The following is a 17759-nucleotide window of genomic DNA, read 5'->3' as shown; positions in this document are numbered from 1 at the left end:
CAGTAACTCACGCCTGATTGCTGTACAGTCTCTCTCCTCCCCACGCCACCAGCCCCCCCGCCCTCACCGTCAAGATTCAAGAATGAACATTGGTCAGGTAGATGATACCAGAGGGGTACTGGTGCCTGTGGAACTGTATCCCAGCAAGGATTCAACACAATGAGAGAAGAGGACGGGAGGGGAGAGAGGGAAGGGGAGAAGGAGAAAATTGGCAGAAAGAAAAAAAATTGTATTTAATTCTCAGCATCAGAAAGTTGCTGCATTAGTGGCCCTTCCTAACAAAGTGAGGATGTGCATTGTAAATGTGGCTGTGCCCCTCTTTTTAGCAGATAACACAAAATTTGCCAGAGTCCACCATACACCAGAGCCCTGATGAGCACTCGTGGATCAACAAACTTTATAGCCTGTGCATATACAAAATACTGTAGTTGGTTTCAGTGAGGTATGAGCTGTGACAAATCTCAGAGCTCTGAACGTCCCCCTCCATTGTGATGCCACCTTTAAATATATCCCATCAGAGTCATATTTCTATGCAATAATAATTGGATTAAATACTTCAAGGAAGATGGTAAATAAAGTTTGGTAATTTCCTGAGCACAAGGGTCTCCTGGCATTTAAACTACACTCACACGCTCAGATTTTAAACATAAAAATGAGGCAGTAGCTATCCATGGGTAACAAAATTTACCATCGATTTAATTGAAGGCTGCTGACTCATTTCCATGAGTGTGTGCTTTTTAGCTGCAAATACGTACCTCTTGATTTATACCTTGCATTGGTAAATGTCACCCTAATTAGGTGACGCAAAAATTTCTAAGATAGCTGACTGAGTTTGTTTGAAACAAACTACAGCAACAGGTAACAATTGGTCCAAAAATTAAAATAATAGAGTTCAAGGATGAGTTGAGGTCAGAATTTATCTAGTTTTGCTCAAATTGCAGTAAACCATAAACAGTTTGTGTTTAGACAAATGCTCCAGAGATTAAACAGATTAGTATTTATGTATTTTACCACACAGTACAGGAAATGATGGTAGCTAAAAATATTAACACGGTCAGAGCAGATGACAAATATTGCAAGTTTATCTTTGCTGCCAAAATACCATGCTTTACAGGAGTTACAATCTTTGCCTTAAATGGCAGGATTCTTCAAGCAATTCCCCATTTGCATAGATATCACTGATCTGACCCACTGCTTTAAAAATATTGGCCTAGAAATTGGGTATAGCCCCGCTTGAGGCGTTAGAACTGGCGCTGCGCAAAGTTTATAGCCAGACAAAACTTATCGCTGCCTGGCGCGATATTGGGTTGCACCGCCCCCAAAGGAGATTGAGGCGCGAATTCAGACGTTGCACGGGGCTCCTAAGGCGCAAAAGTTCAGGCGCTACCCAATATCGGCGCGGACGGGCGCAGCGCAGGTGATCTCAATTACCGAAAACCACGAGACTTCCAGGCGCCGGCCGGCTCTTAAAGGGGTGGGTCAGTCAGCCTGAGCTGCCACACTCAACACCCTGTAGGCCTCAGAATCGGCGCTCGCCCTTCTCTGGCGCAATAAACTTGGTGAGGATGGAGAAGGTGAGACAGAGAGCAGAGCGCTTCAGCACTGAGGCTCTGGACCAGTTGGTGTCCGCAGTGGAGCGCCGTCGAGATGTTCTGTATCCTGACAATGGCAGGAGGCTGAATCAAAAGGATTACCGGCGATCTTGGAGGGAGGTTTCTCTGAGGGTCAACTCCAGCAGTATGGCGACCAGGAGCCCTGTTCAGTGCAGGAAGAAATTCAACGACCTCACTCGGGTCGTTAGGGTGAGTGTTGTTTATGCAAACTTCTGATTCCCTCCATCTGCACCTGACTTCGAGCACCCTGTTGCCATGATGCCCCAATGGCCATCTGTCAGCAAGCACCCATGGCCCTTTCTGGGCACACACATGGACATTTGACTCAAGGCCTCATGTAAGGGCTCTTGCACCATGGGGGGCATGAGATGATCTCTCAAGGCCTCATGTTACAGAACTTCCCCTTCTTTCCCCTGCAGTCTAAGCTGGCGGCGATGCGAAAGGACCAGCTTCGAACCGGTGGCGGGCCTCCACAAGTCGTCACTCTCACGGATCTCGAGGAGAGTGCACCAGATTCTTGGAGGACGTCTGAGTGGTCCTGTTACCACTGCAGCTGCCGACCCCATTCTCGACAGCGAGGGTAAGGCTCTCACCTTTTTCAGCTGTTTCCTTCCACTTGGTCCCCCCGCCAGCATGCTTCCTCAGTGTGCAGCCATGTCAGAGCCTTGCCGCAATCTGGCATGCCTTACCGCCAACCTGTCCTTTTGCTAAAGCCACTCTTCCACCTCCCTGCTTTCAGATGATTCATCACCAACTCGGGATCAACGCCCTGAAACTGCCAGTGCCAGTGCCTCCGGAGGCGAGGATCAGGAGGAAGCCGGAGCATCCGTTCCAATCTCAGGGGAGCATACACATCTGCAGACTGGGGATAGTAGTTCCCTGGAGGGGAGGGGGGTGCTCTGATGATGAGCCAGTTGCCGGAACAAGCGGCATGCAGCAACGCAAGGGGGGTAGGCAAGTTCGGCCACCGGCTCCCCGGAGGGCAAGGCAGGGAGTGATGACTGCTGCACAGAGTGCAGAGAAGGTGCGTCGCCTGGCTGAAATGAGCACCCAGGCCCAGCTCAGGCACACTGAGCTGATGGCTGCAGTGGGGAGGATGCCTCAGTCAATAGAAACACTGGCAAAGAGTGTGTTGGACTTCGGGGCAGCAATGGAGAGGACTCTCCAGGGCTTCGGGGCAACAATGGAGAGGACTCTCCAGGGCTTCGGGGCAGCCATGGAGAGGACTGTCCAGGGCTTCGAGGCCGCTATGGAAAGGACAGTTCAGGGCTTCGGACAATCCCTGGAAAGGTCGGTCCAGGGCTTGTCCGAGGCAGTGGAACGGACTGCTCCGGCCTTGTCCGAAGCAATGGAAAGAACTGTCCAGGGCTTCTCTGAAGCACTGGCACCTGCCACACAGGTCCTCACTGCTGCCACGCAGTCACTTGCCAGCCTCGTCCACACCCAGATTGAGGCAACGCGAACTCTCACTGCAGCCACCCTATCTGCATCGGCTAGGATCACGCCGGGCCCTTCCAGTCCCATACAAGGCCAGAAATCAGTGGAGCATGCGATTGTGGCAGATGAGCCGAACCGATCCCCTCAGAGAGCCAGTGTGTCGTCCGACCATGGTGCAGGTGTCCTCTCTCGGCAGGTGACCATTGCTCATGCCACCGCTGGTACGTCTGCAGTGCAGCTGCCACCACCTGCAGGGCACACTGCTTCCAGCCATGCTCAGATCAAGCAGCCTGCGTCCACACCCTCCAAGACCAGAGGTCGGCCAGGCCGTCCCTCAGGGGCTTCTGCGCTTCCACACAGTCAGCAGGCGTCCCCCAGCCTTGACCCCGCCACTGGGGTTCAATTACGTAGGAGCAGCAGGGAGGGGAGGGGCCGACCGCGAAAGAGAAGTCGTTCTCCATCAAGGAGCCAGCAGTAGAGGGAGGTGCTGAGACGTTTCTTTGGCCAAATTCAAGGACACCCTCACCTGTTGTAATTGTTGGAAATGGTTTGTTTAGTTTTGCGGCTTTGCCGAAGAGTTAACTGTTATTTTGTTAGTTATGGTTTCTGTTGACTTGACGTTGTTTTGCTGTAATGAAAGACTTTTGTGACAATAAAGAAAAGTTTTAATGTGCTATGGTACACGTGACTATTTATAGGGATGCTGGCCTTCAGAGGCTTTCAAAGATCCAAAGTGCGCAGGAGTAAAGACACCCATCATTCCGCCAGAGGGGCCTCGAAACGAGTCCTGATGAGCCTCTGACGGATGGCCCTTCCACTTTCAGGAGCCCTTCCATCTTTCTCCTCCTCCTCGTCTGCCTGCTCTGCTGGACGTTGAGGGACAGCTGGAATTGGCTGGGTGCGTCGAATCGCCAAGTTGTGGAGCATGCAGCAGACGAAGACGATGTGACCCACTTGCTCCGGCGAGTACTGCAGGGCTTCCCCCGAATGGTCCAGACAGCGGAAACGCTGTTTGAGCACACCAATAGTGTGCTCTACAATGTTCCTGGTCGCCTGATGGCTGCTGTTGAACAGCTCTTCTGCTGGGGTGGCGGCCAGACGGAGTGGTGTCATCAGTCATGGGCAGAGAGGATAGACCTTGTCCCCAATAAGCCAGCCTCGTGGTCGAGCCGGCCCCTCAAAAAGGTCACAAACTGAGGTCTGCCACAGGATAAAGGCATCGTGGCTGCTCCCTGGGAATTGGGCGTTGACTGCCATGATGATTTGGCGGTGGTCACAGACCAGCTGCACGTTGAGGGAGTGGAACCCCTTGCGGTTGCGGAAGTCCTCAGGATTCTGGAATGGCGCCCTCAAAGCCACGTGTTTGCAGTCAATCGTCCCCTGCACCATGGGGAAGTCCGCAATAGCAGCGAGGCCCTGCGCGCGCTCCGCCTGCTTTTCCAGGGTCAGAGGGAAGGTGATGAATTGATGCCTTCGTCTATAAAGGGCAGCTGTAACTTGCCGGATGCAACAGTGGACTGCAAACTGAGAGATATTCGCAATGTCCCCAGTGGCTGACTGAAAGGATCCGGTGGCATAGAAATTGAGGGCAACAGCCAGTTTTACGGCCACCGACAGAGGTCCTGCACCGTAGACGCGGCTGCAGATCCTCAGCAAGCAGGTGGCACAGCTCAGTAACAACGTCCCTCCCGAATCAGAGCCTTCGCACACACTGCTCCTCCGACGTGTCAAGGTATGACACCTGCTGCCTAAAGACCCTCGCAGCATACCCTCGGATTGGCCGACCTCCATTGCCCCTCCTCCTTCTGGCCAATCCCAGCCCTCTCTCCCGCCGTCTCTCTGCCCCTTCACAGTGTTCGACCATGAGGCCGTCGCCCTCCAAAGCAGCTCCCATTCCGATGCCAGTTGGTCAAAACGCTGTTAGGTGTAGTGCTCCAACTGCTCCGGACAGGTTTGAAGGTCCCAAGTACTCTAATGCTAAATTCCAAAAACTCTGCTCCACAGTAGCTCACCAACTCTCTCCAGTAACGATCGCAATGAACAGGCCAAGTGGCTGCAGCTTTTATACTAGAGCTGTCCCCTTTAAATTGCGCCCCCCGACTCCGAGAAGGGCCTGCTAACATTCCTTCGAACTGTCACTAACAGCGCTAGGCGAAAAGGTTCCGGGCGCCACCCAATATCCGGTCAGGGGCACCTAAAAGGTGTTGCACACTGAAATGACGTCATGATCTGCTTGCGCACGCGGGTGCGCGCAAACACTTAGCGCAGGCGTTAAATGTATAGTCAATATGGGAGTGTGGTAAACCACTGTTTGTATTCCACTGTGTACATGCCTGGACATGCCTCGGCTGACTCCTCCCACAAGTCCTAGTATAAAGGTGACTGCTCCCCAGCCCCTTTGTATTCTGGACCGGTCGACTACTCGAGGCAGACCTTCATTCTTTTGTTAATAAAAGCCTTTAGTTACTCTCTTAACTCTCAGGCCTAGAAATTCAGTGCCCTTAGCACCGATTTTGCGGCGCTAGAGGGCCTAGCGCTGCAATTGGCGCCGGTTCCTAAATTGCCTGGGGCCCTTCCGCGGCGGTAGACCGCTAGCGCTGCGCCGGCACCGATGACGTCATCGGTGTGCGCAGCGTCCCGGTTGCCGTGGTAACCCGGCCCCAAGCCGAAATTCAGTTGCGCCCGCCTCGCCCGTGGCAGGCACAACTAAGACTCCGGCAACAGAGTCTTCCCCCAGTGTGCGCCGGCGCATAAAGGTGGAGCGGCGGCCGGCCGCGTTCCCGGCGGCCGCCTGCCCGCACCTCCCTTCCCGGACTCCTGCATTCCCCCCCGCGGCCCTGATCAGTGTCTCATGCGAGCCCGGCACTTCCCCGAGGTGCCGGGCTCAGATGTCGGGTCAATCCGCCGGACAGTTGTCGGCTGCAGGCAGCTCCTCCTTAACAGGAGGAGGAGGCCTGCAGTTCCCCCGCCTGCCGCACCGCATCGGGTGCCGCAGCGGGGGATTAGCGCCGGGAAACCCAAGTTGACGCCCGTTTTGAGGCGCTAAAGGAGGGTTTTAGCGCCCGCCGCCGTCTGGGCCCGGCGCACCCGAATTTTCGTCGGGCGCTGCCGCATTACCGCTGGCGCAAACTTTCTGGCGCTACAGCCCTGGCAAGACCAGAACCCAATTTCTAGGCCTCAGTCTTTTATGAGTAATTGATAGCGCATCAATTTTATTAACAAAATTTTTATAATGGAGAAGATCCTCACACCAGCATGCCTGGACTTAGATCATCGGGAGGCGGACTCATCCACCAAGTTTACTCACTGGCTTAAGTGTTTCGAAAAATTCCTGACCGCCTCCGCAGCAATCAAATTGGACGAGGACAAACTGGATGTCCTGACCTCCAAAGTGAACCACCGAGTGTTCTCGGTCATCCAAGACGCGACCTCGTACGCGGACGCTATCAAGCTCCTCAAGGACCAGTACACGCGCCCAGTGAACGAAGTGTACGCCAGGCACCTTCTGGGGAGTCGTAAACAACAACCTGGGGAATCGACCGTGGAATACCTTCAGGCACTGTCTGTGCTTGGCCGGGCCTGTGGTTGTAAGGATGTAAAGGCCGCCGTGTACACAGAGGAACTTATCCGGGACGCTTTTGTAGCGGGCCACAGATCCAATTACACCCGACAGCGACTGTTGGAGCAGAGTGACCTCGACCTCAACAAGGCCTCTGAACTCGCACTATCATTGGATGCAGCCTACCGGGGCATGGATGCCTACTCCTCTGCACCGTGGTAACCGCGGGGAATGACAGCCTGGGACACGGTAGGACCGCCTCATAGCGCCGTGCCACCCCAGCCACGGCCCAACTACCGCAGCAGTGTCCCAAGGCCAGACAGCAGTGCCCCAAGGCCAGAAATGCTACTTCTGTGGCCAGGCAAAACACCCCAGAGCGCGCTGCCCGGCGAAAAACGCGATCTGCTCGGGCTGCGGGAAGAAGGGACACTACGCTAACGTCTGCAGGGCCAAAGCCACCCCGAACCCCAGCAGCGCCGCGTGTGGGCCATGCGGGCCGCCATCTTGGGCCTCCCCGGCCATGTGCGAACCACCGGTACAGCAGCCATTTTGGACGCCTCCAGCCACATGGGGATCATGGACGCCGCCATCTTGGACGACAGCCGGAACGCAGCAGACCCCCAACACCGCCTCATCTGATACCCGCAGCGACACACCGACCCCTACGCTGGCATCCGTTACACTGGACCAAGCGAGACCGCACCAGCTGGCCAGTTCCACAATGGACATTAAGGTAAATGGCCACGATACAATCTGCCTTTTTGACTCTGGGAGCACGGAGAGCTTCATCCACCCCGACACAGTGCGGCGTTGCTCTCTCCCAGTCCTGCCTGCGCACCAGCGGATTTCTATGGCCTCCGAGTCCCAGTCGGCGGACATCGGCGGCTACTGCGTAGTGACACTCGTAGTAGACGGGACCGTGTACGATCATTTTAAACTTCTGGTCCTGCCCGACCTCTGCGCTGCCGTCCTGCTGGGGTTAGATTTTCAGTGCCACCTTAAAAGTGTTACGATGGCGTACGGTGGACCCCTACCCCCACTCACAGTCCGCAGCCAGCAGCTCCCAAATTGCCCGCCGCGCACCAGGTGCAACCTCTCCACACTCAGAGTCACCCCCCCCGCCACTGTTTGCTAACCTCACCCCCGACTGTAAGCCCATCGCCACAAAGAGCAGGCGATACAGTGCCGGGGACAGGGTTTTCATTAAAACCGAAGTGGAGCGGCTCCTGAAGGAAGGGATTATTGAGGGCAGCACCAGCCCCTGGCGAGCCCAGGTTGTGGTCGGTAAGACCGGCGAGAAGCAGCGCCTGGTCATCGACTACAGCCAGACAATAAATCGCTACACCCTGCTGGACGCCTACCCACTCCCCCGCATAGCTGATATGGTCAACCAGATCGCGCAGTACCGCGTCTTCTCGACCATTGACCTGAAATCAGCGTACCACCAGCTCCCTATCCGCCCTGAGGACCGCCAGTATGCTGCCTTTGAGGCAAACGGCCACCTCTATCACTTCCTTAGGGTTCCCTTTGGCGTCACCAACGGGGTCTCCGTCTTCCAAAGGGAGATGGACCGGATGGTAGATCAAAATGCGTTGCAGGCCACTTTCCCATATCTGGACAATGTGACCATCTGCGGCCGTGACTTGCAGGACCATGACGCAAACCTCGAAAAATTCCTCCGCACCGCCCAACTCCTGAACCTGACATATAACAAGGAGAAGTGCATATTCCGCACAAACCGCCTCGCCATCCTTGGCTGTGTTGTGGAACACGGAGTCATCGGCCCCGACCGGATGCGTCCCCTTATGGAACTCCCACTGCCTCAAGGCCCTGAAGAGGTGCCTAGGGTTTTTCTCCTATTATGCCCAGTGGGTCCCCTACTATGCGGACAAGGCCCATCCGCTGATCAAGTCCACCTCTTTTCCCTTGACGGCAGAGGCCCGCTTAGCCTTCCACCGTATCAAGGAAGACATTGCCAAAGCCACCATGCACGCAGTGGACGAATCCATCCCCTTCCAGGTGGAAAGCGATGCGTCCGACTTTGCCCTGGCCACTACCCTCAATCAGGCGGGAAGACCCGTGGCCTTCTTTTCACGAACCCTCCAAGGCCCGGAGACCAGACACTCCGCTGTTGAGAAGGAGGCCCAGGCGATTGTGGAGGCTGTGCGTCATTGGAGGCACTACCTGGCCGGAAAACGATTTACCCTGCTCACTGACCAACGTTCAGTTGCTTTCATGTTTAACAACAAGCAGAGGGGCAAAATCAAAAATGACAAGATCTTGAGGTGGAGAATCGAACTTTCCACCTACAATTACGAGATCTTGTACCGGCCCGGGAAGCTCAATGAACCCCCGGATGCGCTATCGCGTGGCACCTGCGCCAGCGCGCAGATCGATAGACTGCGGGCCCTCCACAATGACCTCTGCCACCCGGGGGTCACCAGGTTCTTCCACTTCATCAAGGCCCGCAACCTGCCTTACTCTATTGAGGAGGTCAGGACCATGACCAGAAACTGCCAAGTCTGCGCTGAGTGCAAACCGCACTTTTATAGACCAGACAGGGCCCACCTGATAAAAGCCACTCGCCCCTTCGAGCGCCTGAGCGTTGATTTTAAAGGGCCTCTCCCCTCCTCCGACCGCAATGTGTACTTCCTCAATATTATTGATGAGTACTCCCGTTTCCCGTTCGCCATCCCCTGCCCGGACATGACCAGTGCCACGGTCATTAAATGTCTGAACGACCTCTTCACCCTGTTCGGTTTCCCCAGCTATATCCATAGCGACCGGGGCTCATCGTTTATGAGTGACGAACTCCGTCAGTACCTGCTAACTAGGGGTATTGCCACAAGCAGGACCACCAGTTACAACCCCCGGGGGAACGGACAGGTGGAAAGAGAAAATGCGACAGTTTGGAAGGCCGCCCTGCTAGCCTTAAAGTCTAGGGGCCTTCCAGCCTCCCGCTGGCAGGATGTGCTCCCCGATGCGCTCCACTCTATTCGGTCACTGCTCTGCACTGCCACGGACGCCACCCCTCATGAGAAAATGTTTATCTTCCCAAGGAAGTCCACATCGGGGACATCGCTACCGCCATGGCTGACGTCCCCAGGGCCGGTCCTACTGAGAAGGCACGCGAGGACCCATAAAACAGACCCCCTGGTCGAGAGGGTCGACCTCCTCCACGCCAACCCCCAGTATGCTTACATTGCATACCCAGACGGGCGGGAGGACACAGTCTCCATAAGAGACCTTGCACCCTCGGGGGCCGCAGTAACCCACTACTCGCTACCACCCCCCCCCCACGATCCGATATCCAGCCCCGGCAGACCTGGGCCCAGCGACCCGCTCGACATCTACGAGGACGACACGCCTGTGCCACAGCCTACGCGGGACCCGACGCCGGAAGCTCCACTACCCCTGCCGTCGCCACGCCGATCACAGCGGCAGACAAGACCTCCAGAGAGACTCCAATACACTAACTTTTAATACACTTCACCCCGCCGGACTCAATTTTAAACAAGGGGTGAATGTGGTAAACCACTGTTTGTATTCCACTGTGTACATGCCTGGACATGCCTCGGCTGACTCCTCCCACAAGTCCTAGTATAAAGGTGACTGCTCCCCAGCCCCTTTGTATTCTGGACCGGTCGACCACTCGAGGCAGACCTTCATTCTTTTGTTAATAAAAGCCTTTAGTTACTCTCTTAACTCTCAGTCTTTTATGAATAATTGATAGCGCATCAGGGAGTTGTCGCTATCTTCATTGCGCCCGCCCCAACATTGGGTTATGCCCCAATTCTCGGGCTCTTTAGGCGCTAACCGCTGGCGCTACCAACCGAATTTCTAGGCCATTGTACTTTTAGGAGAAGAAAAAATGCGTGAAAAACCATGCAAAAGCTCTCGCCATATTTCTGTGAATTTATTCAATGAGCAGCTCAACCAGAAGGTCCCGGGTTTGATTATCTTGACTTTGTTCAGTTATCTGATCTCAATCTGTAATTGGCTTCTGCGTTCCTGGGCTAGGGAAGGAAATATCAGTTAGGGATCCCACGTGTGACCCTTATCTAACAATCCATGCTGGATGTGTCCATATGTCAATGTCAAAGACAGGATCAGCTTGGTTGTGATGTCCTCTGCAGTTGGATAGCTTGCTGAAGCTCACTATCAACATGGATAATGGTCAATGTAAACAGAAAATGCTGGAAATGCTCAGCAGGTCAGTCAGCATCTGTGGAGAGGGAAACAGAGTTAATGTTTCAGGTCTGTGGCCCTTTGTCAGGCCTGAAACGTTAACTCTGTTTCTCTCTCCAAAGATGCTGTCTGACCTGCTGAGTATTTCCAGCATTTTCTGCTTATAGTTCAGATTTCCATCATCTGCAGTATTTTGCCTTTTGTATTAGTGAATAATGTTCACTTGGGTGAGATACTGATGGATCACTGGCACCTATGGAACGGGAGCCCAACCTAGCAAGTCAAGGCCTTCAAGGGTGATGGGGAAAAGAGAAAGTAAAATGATGGAAAAAAGAACAGAGGGGAAAAAAGAGCACTAGTTAACCATTTATTTCAATGTCCTTTTTCAACACTTACTTTGACAATGATTCCCATGCGCTTGCTCTCATAGGTAAATGGAAACACCTGCAAGATACTGAAGTTCAGAATCTGTCCTCCGGGTGTCCTCAGCTGCATAGAGGATTGGTCCCGGCCTACAAGAGTCAGGCCTACGCACTCTGTCCACTGCACCAAAGATACCTGAAACACAACAGGAACAGAATATCAGCCAGGCTGCTGGAATTCAGAGTTTAAAGGTCACTTAACTGAAGAGTGATGGGGGAGGGATAACTTATTATTAAGTCGAAGAAAACTAGTCAACCGTCAGGACCAGGATAACAACACAGTTCCTGGAAGACGACCTTGTAATGTAGACAAATGCCCTTTAATACTATAATTTCCTCAGGGAGATTAAGTACAGCAATTAACAATCAGTTCAGATTAGCTGCAGTGACAATACCATACAAATTTAGAGTGTCATGTGCAGTCAGAATATAGATATAATTATATATTATGAATATGGCACCTAATCAGCTATAATGTATACACTTGTAATATTGAGAAAACTATTTTAACACCCATCTGTAGCATTACAAAGTTTCAGAATCAGTCATCAGGAGGCAGAAGACAGTGAAATACAAAATCTCCGAACCACACATCAGTGGTAAGGATCACAAATACACTGCTAAAAACAAAAATCTCTGGCATGTAACTTCTAAATAATAGAAGTTCAAGGCTGGACTGTCATCTTGGGGTACAGCAGATGTTCACAGCCATTTAAGCTTCATCGTCATACTCAATTCAACCAGATCTCATTATTCCCAAGTACTAATTATTCTGTAGGTTTTTACATATATTTTCTTTTGCCTCAAACTGTAGTACTGCAGGTTAAATACCACCACCTAATATCAGGCGCAACAATCAGAAGGATTGACTGATTTAATCTGTACCAGTTATCTGCTGATCACGGCAATAAACTCACTTCAACACTTTACATTACTGACTGACAGCCACTATAGTATTTTTCCATCCAGACATTTAAAGTAATTACTGCAGCACTAGCAGGGCAGCATGATGGTGTAGCACTTTGGCACTACACTCACTGTGAGGGAAGAGGTGGGGGCGCGAAGGTTACTTTCCATAGGGGATCTCCCACTTGTCTGCCGTAACTTTGGTGGAAGAGCCGCTGAATCCAGGAAAAACAGTGTAAACCCCAATTACGCCATTCTTCCAGGGTTGCCGTGGCTCTTCCAAAGTTACAGGAGACAAGCAGGAGAACCCCATTGGAAATTCACCCACCGAGTCTGCCTACATAGTAGGATTTGGGTTCAATCCCATAATGCAACGACATAGGTAGAAAGAGGGATGAGATCCTGCAGGCAGGTTTCAGGGAGCTAGGAAAGAGATTAAAAAGCAGGACCTCAAATGTAGCAATCTCCGGATTACTCCCGGTGCCACGTGCATGTGAGTATAGAAATAGGAGGATTGAGCAGATGAATGCGTGGCTGGAGAGATGGTGCAGGAGGGAGGGCTTCAGATTCCTGGGGCATTGGGGCTGGTTCTGGGGGAGGTGGGACCTGTACAGGCTGGACGGGTTGGATGTGGGTGTACAGGGCACAATTTCAACATTTGCAGATGACACAAAACTTGGAAGTATAGTGAACTGTGAGGAGGATAGTGGTAGACTTCAACATAGACAGGCTGGTGGAATGGGCGGACACGTGGCAGATGAAATTTAACGCAAAAAGGTGCAAAGTGATACGTTTTGGTAGAAAGAATGAAGAGAGGAAATATAAACTAAAGGGTACAATCCTAAAGGGGGTGCATGAACAGAGAGATCTTGGGGTATATGTGCAAAATCATTGAAGGTGGTAGGGCAGGCTGAGGAAAGCATTTAAAAAAGCTTATGGGATCCTGGGCTTCATGAATAGAGGTAGAGCACAAAAGCGTGGAAATTATGATGAACCTGTATAAAACACTGGTTCGGCCAATTCTGGGCACCGCATTTTAGGAAGGATGTGAAGACCTTAGGGAGGGTGCAGAAAAGATTTACGAGAATGATTGCAGGGATGAGGGACTTCAGTTATGTGGATAGACTGGAGAAGCTGGGGTTGTCCTCCTTAGAGTAGAGAAGATTGAGGAGAGATTAAATAGTGGTGTTCAAAATCATAAGGTGTCTGGACAGTGTAGATAGAAACTGTTTCCATTGGCAGAAGGGTTGAGAACCAGAGGACACAGATTTAAGGTGATTGGCAGAAGAAGGCGACATGAGGAAAAACTTTTTTACTCAGCGAGTGGTTAGGATCTGGAATACAATGCCTGAAAGGCTGGTGGAGGCAGACTCAATCACCGCTTTCAAAAGGAAGTTGAATAAGTACCAGAACGAAAAAAAATTGCAGAGCTACTGGTAAAGGCCGGGGGAGTGGGACTAGCTGAAGTGCTCTTGCAGAGAGTCGGCACGGGCTCGACGGGCCGAATGGCCTCCTTCTGTGCTGTAACCATTCTATGATTCTATGCCACTCATGGTGACATCATGGGGCGGGATTAGGCAGTTGGGCGTCTCTGATGCATCACCTGGGAGAGCAGTCTCTGCCATTAGCCTGGTAGTAAATCATTCCCCACAAGAAACTGTGCAAGAAGACTTAAAAGTACTGTCCAGTACTTTCCGTAAATACCCATTCTCATATGTGAGGCTAGGCAGAGAATGTTGGCAGACTATTTGACCACATGACCACAAGATCAATCCTGTACTCATCCAATGCCCACACACACACACCGAGGAAAGGATGATGATTGAAACAGAAAACTCAGGCCAAACATTCCCTCCCTAAGCCAGGTGCTCGGAGAGACAATTATAGCACCTTACCACCGCCCACAGCGGCGATCAGCTACCTGGGATTAAACCCGGAACCTTTGTGGTCTGAATACTCACCTTCTTTGCCAGCTGAACCTTCAGAGGATCCAGTGAAATATTTTTAATACAATTTTGCACTGCTACAAAAGTAAACATGGTGAAAAAATGTCTGAACATGTATGGCTTTTGGTGGGAGAACATCTGAATACAACGGTATAGAAGTCGTCTGACTCAAACAGTCAACTCGGAAGTGCTGATGAACATCGGATTATTCTTTTGAGAGAGCATCTAAAATTCTTCTCACAGTTTGCATTCAGATTCCCCCTTTATCCCTCAGACCATAGGGAAGATTGGCACATTGACTTCCAATGGAAATGAGTGCTTTGGAGCAGGGCTCTCGACAAGCTTCTTGTGCTTGTGGCCATTGGTTACCAGTTTCAATATCCTATCATCTGGTCACTCAGGTCGTCACCGGCTTGTACTGACGTTCTTCAAGAAATTTGAATGCTTTATGTTTTAAAACTAATGGCAAGTTCTACTTAAATTAATATTGTTCTTAAAAATTATTTTCTTCCCATCCTTTTCATTTCCATTTTCTTTCTTGCTTATTTGTCTCCTTTCTTCTAACTGTCTAACTTTTGCCTCATCTGTGCTCTATAACTTGGTTCAGGCATTTCCGGTCAGCCCATTAATGCATCAAGTAAAAGTATGGAATGGTGAAATTACTGGAAGGTTATTTATTTAACTAAGTGGTAAAAAAAGGAGATTCTACTTCATTGTACCTCAAATACATAAAACACCTTGGCCTAGAAATTGGGTATAGCCCCGCTTGGGCCTTAGAACTGGCGCTGCGCAAAGTTTATAGCCAGACGCAACTTATCGCCGCCTGGCGCGATATTGGGTTGCATCGCCCCCAAAGGTGATTGAGGCGCGAATTCAGACGTTGCACGGGACTCCTAAGGCACTAAACTTCCGGCGCAACCCAATATCGGCGCGGACGGGCGCAGCGCAGGTGCTCTCAATTACCGATAACCACGAGACTTCCAGGCGCCGGCCGGCTCTTAAAGGGGTGGGTCAGTCAGCCTCAGCTTCCACACTCAGCACCTTGTAGGCCTCAGAATTGGCGCAGGCCCTTCTCTGGCGCAAAAAACTTGGACCAGATGGAGAAGGTGAGGCAGAGAGCAGAGCGCTTCAGCAATGAGGCTCTGGAGCAATTGGTGGCCGCAGTGGAGCACCGTCGAGATGTTCTGTACCCAGACAATGGCAGGAGGCCAAATCATAAGGACTGCCGACGAGCTTGGAGGGATGTATGCCAGAGGGTCAACTCCAGCAACATGGTGACCAGGAGCCCTGTCCAATGCAGAAAGAAATTCAACGACCTCACTCGGGTCGTCAGGGTGAGTGTTGTTTCTGCATACTTCTGCATCCCTTCATTTGCACCTGTCTTTATGGCTACAGGGTGGCCTGTGCCCCATTGGCCATCTGCCAGCAAGCACCGATGGCCCTTTCTGGGCACACACATCCACATTTGACTCAGGGCATCATGTAAGGGCTCTTGCACCATGGGGGGCATGAGATGATCACTCAGGGCATCATGTAACATAACTTCCCCTCCTTTCCCCTGCAGTCCAAGCTGGCGAAGATTCTCAAAGTCCAGCTTCGAACCGGTGGAGGACCTCCACAAGTGGTCACTCTCACGGATCTCGAGGAGAGAGTGCACCAGATTCTTGGAGGACGTCCGAGTGGTCCTGTTACCACTGCAGCTGCCGACCCCATTGTCGACAGCGATGGTAAGGTTCTCACCTTTTACAACTGTCTCCTTCCACTTGGTCCCCCCGCCAGCATGCTTTCTCACTGTGGAGCCATGTCAGAGCCTTGCCGCAATCTGGCATGCCTTGCCGCCAACCTGTCCTTTTGCTAAAGCCACTCTTCCACCTCCCTGCTTTCAGATGCTGCATCACCAGCTCGGGATCCGGGCCCTGAAGCTGCCAATGCCAGTGCCTCCGGAGGCGAGGAGCAGGAGGAAGCCGGACCATCCATTCCAGCCTCAGGGGAGCCTACACATCTGCAGACTGGGGATAGTAGTTCCCTGGAGGGGAGGGGTGGGGCTCTGATGAGGAGCCAGTTGCTGGAACAAGCGGCCAGCAGCAACGCGAGGGGGGTAGGCAAGTTCGGGCACCGGCTCTCCGGAGGGCAAGGCAGGGAGTGATGACTGCTGCACAGAGTGCAGAGGAGGTGCGTAGCCTGGCTGAAATGAGCACCCAGGCCCGGCTCAGGCACACTGAGCTTATGGCTGCAGTGGGGAGGATGCCTCAGTCGATCGACACACTGGCAGAGAGTGTGCTGGACTTTGGGGCAACAATGGAGAGGACTGTCCAGGGCTTTGGGGCAGCAATGGAGAGGACTGTCCAGGGCTTCGAGGCCGCTATGGAAAGGACTGTTCAGAGCTTCGGACAATCCCTGGAAAGGTCTGTCCGAGGCAGTGGAACGGACTGCTCCGGCCTTGTCCGAAGCAATGGAAAGAACTGTCCAGGGCTTCTCCGAAGCACTGGCACATGCCACACAGGTCCTCACTGCTGCCACGCAGTCACTTGCTGGCCTCGTCCAGACCCAGATTGAGGCAACTCGAACTCTCACTGCTGCCACCCTATCTGCATCAGCCAGGATCACCCCGGGCCCTTCCAGTACCACACGAGGCCAGGAATCAGTGGAGCAGTCGATTGTGGCAGATGATCCGAGCCGGTCCCCTCAGAGAGCCAGTGTGTCGTCCGACCATGGTGCAGGTGTCCTCTCTCGGCAGGTGAGCATTGCTCATGCCACCGCTGGAACGTCTGCAGTGCAGCTGCCACCACCTGCAGGGCACACTGCTTCCAGCCATGCCCAGCCCAAGCAGCCAGCTTCGGCGCCCTCCAAGCCCAGAGGTCGTCCAGGCCATCCCTCAGGAGCTTCTGCGCTTCCAGACAGTCAGCAGGCGTCCCCCAGCCTTGACGCCACCACTGGGGTTCAATTACGTAGGAGCTGCAGGGAGGGAAGGAGCCGACCGCGAAAGAGAAGTCGGTCTCCATCAAGGGGCCAGCAGTAGAGGGAGGTGCTGAGACGTTTCTTTCTCCAAATTCAAGGACGCCCTCACCTGTTGTCATTGTTTGTGGTGGTTTGTTTAGTTTTGCGGCTTTGCCAGAGAGTTAACTGTTATTTTGTTTGGTACGGTTTCTGTTGACATGATGTTGTTATGCTGGAAGGAAGCACTTTTTGACAATAAAGAATTTTTTTTATTTACAATGGTAATCGTAACTATTTACACTCATGGTGGCCTTCATAGGCTTTGTACGAGCCGAAGTGCGCAGTACGAATGACACCCATCATTCTGTCAGAGGGGCCTAGAACTGAGTCCTTGTGAGCCTCTGACGGACGGCCCTTCCAGTTTCAGGAGCCCTCCCATCTTCCTCCTCCTCCTCCTCCTCTGCATGCTCCTCCTCCTCCTCGTCCGCCTGCTCTTCCTCCTCCTCCTCCTCGTCTGCCTGCTCTGCTGGACCTTGAGGGTCGGCTGGCATTGGCTGGGTTCGTCGAATGGCCAAGTTGTGGAGCATGCAGCAGACGACGACGATGCGACCCACTTGCTCCGGCGAGTACTGCAGGGCTCCCCCCGAATGGTCTAGACAGCGGAAACGCTGTTTGAGCACACCAATAGTGTGCTCCACAATGTTCCTCGTTGCCTGATGGCTGCTGTTGTAAAGCTCTTCTGCCGGGGTGG

The 17759-nt window shown here is 52.6% G+C and overlaps 1 protein-coding gene across 2 annotated transcripts in view; it reads right to left on the bottom strand.

The window, feature by feature from the left end:
* The window catches only part of atp9a (ATPase phospholipid transporting 9A), a 244853-nt gene that overhangs the window by 56676 nt on the left and 170418 nt on the right, over positions 1-17759 (bottom strand). For both annotated transcript variants that reach the window (XM_086005302.1, XM_086005301.1), the window contains exon 15: positions 11194-11355. In XM_086005302.1, coding sequence (XP_085861428.1) covers positions 11194-11355 — 162 coding nt within the window. The remainder of the gene's footprint in view (positions 1-11193; positions 11356-17759) is intronic.

This window comes from Somniosus microcephalus, chromosome 13 (assembly GCF_052327205.1).
Source record: "Somniosus microcephalus isolate GS21.2 chromosome 13, FLI_Smic_1.0, whole genome shotgun sequence".
Classification (NCBI taxonomy): domain Eukaryota; kingdom Metazoa; phylum Chordata; class Chondrichthyes; order Squaliformes; family Somniosidae; genus Somniosus; species Somniosus microcephalus.
The sequence above is the reverse complement of the archived record's forward strand: the minus strand, read 5'-3'. Positions and strand labels throughout refer to the sequence as shown.